Source organism: Colossoma macropomum, unplaced genomic scaffold (assembly GCF_904425465.1).
Source record: "Colossoma macropomum unplaced genomic scaffold, Colossoma_macropomum, whole genome shotgun sequence".
Taxonomy (NCBI): Eukaryota; Metazoa; Chordata; class Actinopteri; order Characiformes; family Serrasalmidae; genus Colossoma; species Colossoma macropomum.
This window is the reverse complement of record NW_023494808.1, coordinates 6,389,019-6,398,978: the sequence shown is the minus strand read 5'-3', so window position 1 is coordinate 6,398,978 and position 9,960 is coordinate 6,389,019. Positions and strand designations below refer to the sequence as shown.

Genomic DNA, 9,960 nt, shown 5'->3' with positions numbered 1-9,960 from the left:
AACTACAAAAGCAATCTGGTAACCCTGGGTGTGGTAAGACTTGTCTGAGGTTAGTTAACCTCAAAAACCACAAAAGGACGCACACCAAAGAAAAGCCTTACCAGTGCTCTCAGTGCGAGAAGACGTTCACTCACTCGGCGAGCCACACCAACCACCAGAGGATACACACCGGAGAGAGACCCTACCAGTGCCCCGAGTGCGACAAGACGTTCATGCGGTTGAGCGACCTCAAAACCCACAACAGGACGCAGACTGGAGAGAAGCCTTACGAGTGCTCGCAGTGTGGGAAGAAGTTCTCTCACCCCTCAAACCTTAAAAACCATCAGAGGACGCATCTGGAAGTGAAGCCTTACAGGTGCAGCCAGTGCGGTAAAACGTTCAGCCGCTCGACGTACCTCACAGCGCATCAGAGGATACATACAGGAGAGAAACCCTACCAGTGCTCTCTGCACACAAAACAATGACTCGAGAAATGCTTAAATTATGATCACTTGGAAAGTTGATTTACAAAATTAAGTTGACTCACAAAATTAAGTTGACTTGCTAAATTAAGTCGACTTTAATTGTAAAATGAAATTGACTTGCAAAAGATTTTTTTTCAAGGATTCTTTAGTCAAGAAAATGGTTCTATAGAGAACCATGAACACTCAAACTTTTGCATGATTAAAGGGTTCTTTGCTTCATGGAAAGGTTCTTCAGACTGATGGAGAACATGCTATAGATGGTTCCATATAGAACCTTTTTGAAAACCGTTCTATTTAGCACCGAAAAGGGTTCTTCTACTGTTATTGTATCATGCTTGTAACTACAGAATAACCCTTTTCGGTGCTGTATAGAACCATCTACAGCACATTCACGCACATTTTCCCTCAGTGGCTAACTGATTAGCTCATTAAGGCTGACCAGCTGAGGGCGAGTGCGTTCCATTTGTATTACCAGCTCATCACTGTCCCGTCCTCCCTCCTCCGCCGGTGCTGTGAAACATGACACACGTTTAAGTAGCGAGTCTAATAATTGTAATGGGGCCATATTGTTCATTTAAGTTGATCAAACGACCTTCATAGATGCAACATAAGGGCAAGTAGGGACCAAATCAGTGGAACTAAACCCACTAAACATGCAAACTGAGTTTTATTGTGACTTTGTGAAATAACATTTTCCAGCAAAAATAAATGCGTCTCTTTCTGTAACAAAATGTCGTGAACTGTTGACTGCACTTGATCTCTTATTGGCTCAGACATGTTCTTTAATATGCTGCATGACACACAGAAGCAGGAGGCTCTTATGAAGCAGGCTCTTGGTTCTAGATCGCGATTCAGTTGCTCTGCTACACAATTACAAAACTATATATATATGTATGTATAGTGGCATTCACAGCATGCAAGTGAATAAAAAGTAGACTAAATCCATGTGAGACCATCTAAAATAACAAAGACTATATGTTATAATGTATAAAATGGATACTTGTTCATCATTTTTGGTCTGTTCATACTGACAGTGCTGTCCTGGTAAAAATGCATTCAGTATTTTCATTAATTAAAGTTAAAAGTCAAAGGGCCATGGTAGTGGCCACCGGAACCTTGCTGCTACTCTCAGCCATGATGGTCTGCTTCACCCCTGGAGCCCCAGGAGGCCCAAGAACATCCTGCAGTTACTATTTTCATTAATTAAAGGTAAGATTCGTAGGGCCATGGAATTGGCCATCGGAAATAACATTGGCCGAAACTCTGCCGCTACTATCAGCCTTGATGTTCTGGTGCACCCGAGGAGCCCTAGAGGCCTTAGCTGGACTGGAGACAGCGCCATCTGCCTGGTCTGCCTGGTCTTCCTGGTCTTTTACTGAAAAAAGAGAGAGAGAGATACTGTAAAAGTTGATGGAGGACTTACAGTAAAGCTTATAGAGGCGTGTTTCTTAGGGGAGAGAGTTCACTAATGAAAGAAATTGACCCCAGTAGACAGAGATTATATTGTTACATTGTTCATGGACTACATTGTACAACATAGTTTTGTTTGTCCAGTCATGTGATTCAGCTCATAAATCAACAGATAATTAAATGATGAGTATTTACTCTGTTCATTTAGAACAAGAAAAGCATTAAAATACACAGAGCATTGCCTCCCCTGACCTGGAACCGACCTTATTAATGTGTGCACCACTTCAGATTATCAACCTATAGAGCAGATAGCACTGGGCAACATATCGTGTAGACTGTGATATTGTGCTTTTCAGTTTTTCTTGCATGTTTAGTGATATATTTGATAGATAAGCTGCATTATGTTAATAAAATAATGGCCATAAATATAAGTTTTGCCAATTTACATTGAGTTTTTGGGCACTTTACACATCATCTCCAGAGAACTGTAATGTACATCATTCAAATTGTACTGAAAGAACAGTTCAAAATCTATAAAAATGAATAAATAGTAAAATTCCTTTCAGTCTGGTTAAAGTAAAACTCCCTTTGGTGTAATTTCAGTAAAAGCGGAAGCTGTGTGGGGTTTGTGAGAGTGCTGGTGTTCTTTTAGTAACAGTAGCAACGGTCAGGAAGCTCAGGTTCAGGCATCAATCTATTAATGCAACCTTAAATATAGCCATATGCAAAAGGTTGGGCGCCTCCGATCACATGATGAACATAAGTTAATACAGAGAACACATTCAAATATGGCTTTTTTGTCAAATGTATTTTAACATATTTTGCATGTTAAATTCAGCAAATAAACAGTCTGTATTAAAATGTGCAGAGGTGTGTTCTCTGTAGAGGATGTGTTCACTTATGTACACTTATGAAATCAACATCATTTGACAAAGGGTGCCCAGATTTTTGCATACAACTGTTATCTTATAGCATGTTAACTTTGGCATATTTGGAAAATGTCATAATGCTGAATTCACTAATTATCACCCAGTAGTAAGAACAGAAGGTGTCAACCTAACTGAAGCATCACTGCAGAGTTGTATAGTTTATCTACTTTGACCTAAATAGGTTTAAAGAGGAATTCCATCATATTTTTCACATTTTTTTTAAAATAGTTAAATAGTTGAGATGCAAACAGAGTCGTTCAGAGTGGTTCGGTGTGAAACGCTCTCTTCTAGTGAAACTTAGAGTCGGAATTGTTCACAGTGGTGGTGATAGGAACCAGATGTCCACCTCTAAAAGCTCCCTCACAGAAAGTTACTACATGAAATAGTTATGAATTCACTGATGTCTGATGTCTGAGACACTGTTTTACAACAGTTTTAAATACTGTTTTGCCCTGAAATGTATGTTTTTTTTTAATCCATGCATGGTGGACGGGTACGTACAGGATATTCTAAGACAAACAAGTACCCAGAAAAACATACTGTTTCAGATTTGCTGCTATTGAAAGTTTTTTTCAATCAACACTTATATAAATGTATTCATATATACTGTGTGGCAACAAAAACATGAGAGCAGGATCTGGAAACGTTGTTTTACAGCATTCTAACCCACTTTGTTTAGGGTTCTGCAGTTAGTTGATAAGTTGAGCCAGGTATGTCAGAACCTGAGAACCACTAAAATGTGCAGCACGTTCATAAAGATACCTGAGTCGATAAGTTTCTCCAGAACTAACCTTTTCACATCAAACTACTCTGAATGACTTTGTTTACATTAACAAAGACAAAATTATGCAGAAATTTGGAAAAATTGGTGGAATTCATCTTCAATTAATGGAAAACACTGCAGTGCTGTGGTCTTTAGGTTCTTGATCTCCATCTATCCACAAGAACACTGCATTACCTTCTGCAAGGTTCTTCTTCAGCTGATCAGCAAGATTGTTCTGTTGCATTTTTCTGAGAATCCGCCCGGTGATCTTCCCCGCGTCCGATGGACCGTACGCACTTATCATCAGGTTCACGACCTCCTGCTGCTTTGCCTTCTCCAGTTTACCCTTAGAAATGGGGCTGAAGCCGTCTGCCACGCCGTCCGTCAAATGCCATTTAAACCTGTTAAATTCAGCATCCAGCAGATCGTCAAGGTGGTCTACGAGCACTGTAGAGACGGTGGGCATTCTGCCGTACTGTGAGGGGCAGTAGAGGACAAAATAATACATAAATGACATTGTCTATACAGTTATGCCCAGTAATTGCCATTGCACATGTAGGCACACAGGCTTTTAGTCAGTGGGATTCCTAAATATTGCTCAAGGAAGTAAGGAAGTCCTAATACTGGTCTATTGGGGATCTCTCGAACAGTCAGGTGGACATTACAAATATTTTTAATTGAATTTCTTGGCTCGATTCACACAAATTGGCCTTTGGACCATTTGGACCCAATAGAGTGATAACATTTACTTTTTTTCTCCAAAAAAGGTACATACATGGGGCTACAAGCCACTTACAAGAGTCTGAGTTTTGATAATTACATCAAATAATGAATTTTGAAACACTAAGTCCCTTAATGAAAAACCCTAAACATTAAGTCACAAAAAACGCTCTTAATCAGGGGTCATCAGTTCTGGTCCTGGAAGGCCAGAGTCTAGCACAGTTTGGTGATTTCTCTGGTCAAACACACCTTATTCACCTCTGGTAATCAGTTAATATCCTGGATTATTTGGTATGTTAGAGGAGCGAAACTGTGCTGGACAGTGGCCAAACATAAGCAGAACTGATGACCCCTGCTCTAACTCCTCAACACTGCCCAATCCTTACAAAGCCTGTCAAACAGATAGGGTTGCCAACTGTCCAGGATTTCCCTGGATTGCCCAGGTTTTTGGTTGCCTGTCCAGGAACAAAATCATTACATTCCTGGACACAGAATGTCCAGGAATCCAAGCATTTTCATATGTTAGTATTTCTTATGAAGTTTAAAACTGCTAGTTTTATCCAGTCCAATCATTTGTACATAAATAATGGGTTTAAATAGTACACATTGCCCTCAGTTGTTGGTGATATGAGACACTAAGCAGCACTTCAGTGTAATAACTGAGTAGATTAGGTTCTGTAGCTGAACTGAAATCTGAGTAGCGCAGCTACCCGTCCACTGAATTCAGTAAAAAAATCAAGCTGCTGATCGAGTGTCCAGGAACTTTACAGGGCTGAAGTGGCAACCCTACAAACAGACACAGTGTGGGGCTCTAAACCAGAACGCCAACACTGATGGGCTTTCACCACAAGATGGCATTATAGCCAAATGTGTGTAGAGTTGTCTGAAGTAAACTCCATCCAGTACAAGTTTTGTTATTCTGCTGAAATAAAAGCTGCAAGTTTCTGCTGGTTTCTTAGAAGTGAACCCTAGCAGGTCCAGCAACTATGTTAAAGGTGACTTTTCAAAGTTTCTGCATCTCTAAACAGTTAATATGTGAGTCATTCAGAGTAGTTTGGTGTGAAATGCTCCAATAACTTACAGAGTCAGAACTGTTCACAGTGGTGGTGATAGGAACCAGACGTCCACCTCTAAAAGCTCCCTCACAGAAAGTTACATGAAATGGTTATGAATTCACTGCCTGATGACTGAGACACTGTTTTATGAAAGTTTTGAGAAGATTTTGTCCTAAAACATACATTTTTGAATCCATTTATTGTGGAAAGGTGAATGCAGGGTGTTGTGAGGCAAAATGTTCCCCAAAGAAATTTTTTTTTTCATATTTATCACTATTTTCCATCATCAACATTCAATATAAAACTCAGAAGACTCGTGTAGGTTCACTGGTGGTTTTGGATAGTAAATAAAATGTCTATATTTGTGTTATGGATATTATGACTCCTGGTTCCTATCACCACCACTGTAAAGAAAACACACGCTAAACATAGCCAATGCTGGTCAATATTTGTAATTTAACTGGTTCACTGGCCATATTGGTCGAACTAGCTTGGTCAAGCAGTTCATAACCAAGCTAATTTGACCAGTATGGTCAGGTTGGCCGAGATGTAACTTTATGAACTAAACTAATACAAATGCTCTTCTATCTTCTTGAAACTTGACGGTTCTGTGGAAGAGCTCATCAATTAACATACAGATTTTGGAGGACTTCAATAGGGGTAATATAACATAGGCTGATGTCCATCACTTTCCAGGACTGAGAGCTACTGAAGTGCATTAAGTACCATTTTGAAGGATTATGGCTTCATGTAACATCCATAGTAATAGAAGATGAAACACAACACTGCATAGACCTAGTGTGCACATATCTGCTTTCTGCTCTCCTGAGCTTTTTTACTTTAGGGCAAGGATCTTTACTCCCTGATGAAAAACCCCAGTGTTTCTATTGGTTCCTGGTGGTTTTATAATGTGTTTTGGCTTTTTTTTTTAATGGGTTGATATTGCAGTATTAATTATCCTAATGGTTTAACAGGTGACCAGTGGGTGATTCCAAATGCATTTGATGGTTTCCTAATAGGATCTAAAGGTGTTCTACAAGAAACTGGTCAGGTTTATTGCAAACCAATAGACCAATATTACCAATCCCCATTAAAAAGCAAAACCATTATGTTTTAATCTTTAAGTAACAGAACTAAACTTGAACTTTTTAACCAAAATAGCCACTTTTAATGGTTTCTATGATTTCTTTCCAGCAGGGCAGTTTGAGGGAACCTGTAAAGTTGTGAAATGGAGCATTTTGTTTGTCCTGATTTGTAAGTCCAGATAACAGTCTCAAACTGACTACACAAAAACCATCATACTCTATTACATTCAGATGTAGAATAGCAGGATGTAATTCAGCTTACCTCAAAAACAAAGCAGACTGGTCGACTTCAGAAGGTTGAGTTCCTTTTTCCTCGCTTCCTTAACTTTCTGTAAGTCATACTTTCATTTTTGCTGTTGCACCTCCTCCTCTTCTTTGTCCTGTCCTAACATGTCCAGTAGATCATGTACAGCACTTAGGATTAATGCTTTGCCCAGTGCTGCGTTCAATCACAATCAGTCAATTAATTAAGCAGGTATTAGGAATTAATGAGCAATTAGAATTTGGCATATTTCATATGTTCGCATTAGAGTGTCTCATTAGAGTTTCATATCCATACATTCCACAAGCTTTAAGATGGTGTTAGGTATCTCAGGCTCCCCCTTGTGGACGGTCGTGGAAACATCTCTTGACATCTCCTCTTACAAGCTAAACTAAGGCTGCAAAATGATATCATATAAATATCGGGAAGATAATTGCTTAAAAATAATCAATCAGAATTGAACACATTTGTTTAGGCTTCGATTAGAGCAGAATATTTAGGTGACGCTGGGCGACTAATGTGGTAAATCTAATACTAATTTCTACAGTTACTGTCTCTATGAATCAGCATCAAAAGATACATTACTGTTCAAAAGTTTGGAAACACTTGTCATATTAATGATTGCTGTTGTTTTAGTCAATAATAACTTATACAATGTAGTTTGAAAGGCTATAAGATTGACATCTGTATTTCAAGATGTTTTATTTAATATTTCAAGTTGCTAAATGATAAAAAGTCTGTAATTATCTATTTATATTGCAATAAGTTATCTGCTTTGTGGATATTAATTCATTCTCAATGTTCCACAGCCTCTCCAGTCACTGTAGAATTTTCTAAAACTCTGGGCTGGATTTTCCCCAAAAAGCATCTTAGACTATTCTTAAACGGTAGCGTGAGTATCACACTGAAATGACCAGTTAAGAAGACCTGATTTTGGGAAACTGGGCCCTGAGGCCCCACCAAAAATGTAAACATTAAGAATTAAGAAAATAATGAAATCAATTTCCAGAATTCATCATATTTAAAAAGAAAAGATCAAAGCTCAGGGCAGATAACATGACCAAAAATGAATGTAAATAGATAATTACGGTGCATTATTTATCACTTTATTCAAAACTTTATTCCCAATTCTTGAAATATTGACTGCAATATCTAAAGATACCTTTCCTATTTTGAACAAATAGTTTAAATTCATATTGTATAAGTTATTGTTGTATATAAAATAACACAATATCCAACTTTGGGGGCTGACCAATCATATTATTTTATACAGAAAAATATGACCTTGCTCATTTTGTATGTAATGATTTCTATCATAAACACACCAAAACACTTTTTAACTATGCATGCACAGGGGGAAATGTGATAAATAAATAGTGAATAAACCAAATGCAAAAAATTGTTTTGAAGTGGTGTGCTCTTTAAAATTTTAATGTTCTTGATTTTTTTGGGAGCAAAGTCATGATTTATAAGTTTTTTTGTTTTTGTTTTTTTTTCTGGCAGTATAATGAAGAATGATACAAGCAATATGAACTAAAACAAACAAAACAACAAAAAAAAAAAACGTGTGTGGGGCTCTAAGGGACTGTTATTATGTATAATGCATATTCTTGCACTTTAATATTGCTATATAAGGCATTTCAAAATGTAGAATTTTAATTTATTTTTTCTTTGTTGCATTTTAATTGGTCAGTATATTTTTTTCACACTGTTCTCTCGAGTGACCATCAGTCTAATCCTGACATTGACCCCCGAACCTGTCAGACCAAATCTGCACCGCTGATGGTAATCCACCTGCTCTTCTTAAATCTCTAAAACTAAAACTCGCTGATCTGTTTAAATACTGGCCTAAATCCAGAGCTGAAACTGGATACGTTGAATCAGACAGCACAGAAAGCAAAAGGTGTGACCTAAAAAAAACTTTTAACTGTATAGTAAAGCAAATGTTGGTCAACTTTTTTTTGACGTTTTTTGACACATTAACCCCTTAAATGGTCAGAGTTCACTGGCAGGCCCAGCGTTTTATTACACTCTTCTATAACCTAACAATAACTCAGCCAGTTTGCATTGAGGTCCCTGTAGTTACTGAATAACAAGACATAGTATACTCTTTTAAAGATGGTGCTTCAAGGGTTCTTTAGTAAAGAAAACGGTTCTATATAGAACCATGAACACTCAAAGAACGCTTTGCATGATTAAAGGGTTCTTTGCATTATGGAAGTTTTCTTCAGACTGATGGAGAATGTGATGTAGAGGTTTCAAATGGTTCTATATAGCACCCAAATAGTTCTTCTATTGCTACGGTCTCAAGCTTGTAACAATAGAAGAACTCTTTTGGGTGCTATATAGAACCCTTTTCAAAAAGGTTTTATATAGAACCATCTACAGCACATTCTCCAACAGTCTCAAGAACACTTCCATAATGCAAAGAACCCTTTAATCATACAAAGGGTTCTTTGAGTGCTCATGGTTCTGTATAGAACCATTTTCTTTACTAAAGAACCCTTGAAGATCCATCTTTTTAAAGAGTGTATGTAAAAAGCCTGGAATTTTGAGGGGTTAAATATCAGCCCTTAACCCCATCAATTCAAGTGTCTTGCAGATGATCCATTCTAAGAATTTGGGCCCTTCAACTCAGTTTAAATCTGCCAGCAGAGAAATTATGGCATGTGTATGTCAAAATAGCGATATTTACATGCAGCCTGATAATCTGCTAATAATCTTGTTACAGTTTGTTAATAATCTGACTAATAGCTCAATTGTAGTAGAATGTGTCCATGTAAATGCCTCAACCAGAATAGTCTAGTCTGATTGAGGACATTCAGAATATAATCTCTATCTGACTGAATGAGGTGGGTAAATAATCTGTTAAATAAAAGAATAATAGCCATGTAAACGCCTGTATCTGATTACATTCCCTATCGGAAAGTTTAAGTACGTTCTGCATGTGCATCGCTTCATAGTGAAACTTTATAACATTTAACATGGTAGGAGTAGTAACTGGTCTGCAGAGGAGATGAAGTTCATGCTTCAAACTTTAGAAGACTTAAAATAGTTCTAGGATGGACGGATGGTCTCAGAACGTTGCAGGATGTGACGTCCTCCTCTCGGAGCTTCTTGAATAAGGACTTGTGAAGAACATTTTCCTGAATCTACCGTAATTTTAAAGCAATTAAAAACTGAAGTGCGCCAACTGAAACCTCAGCTAACACATTTCTGCTCATCTCACTCTGACTGGACTCATGTGATGCTCTGTAATATCCACATTAAGT

At 37.8% G+C, this 9,960-nt stretch overlaps 1 protein-coding gene across 1 annotated transcript; it reads right to left on the bottom strand.

Moving 5' to 3' along the window:
* Positions 1 to 1,112: 1,112 nt before the first annotated feature.
* si:ch211-114l13.9 (uncharacterized protein LOC796649 homolog) lies at positions 1,113 to 6,970 on the bottom strand. The gene is made up of 3 exons (XM_036557553.1): positions 6,689 to 6,970; positions 3,762 to 4,041; positions 1,113 to 1,839 (listed from the first exon to the last, which is right to left on the bottom strand). Exons 2-3 carry the CDS (start codon positions 4,030 to 4,032, stop codon positions 1,664 to 1,666), a joined length of 447 nt encoding a protein of 148 aa, XP_036413446.1. The 5' UTR covers positions 4,033 to 4,041; positions 6,689 to 6,970; the 3' UTR covers positions 1,113 to 1,663.
* Between the last annotated feature and the right edge of the window lie 2,990 nt (positions 6,971 to 9,960).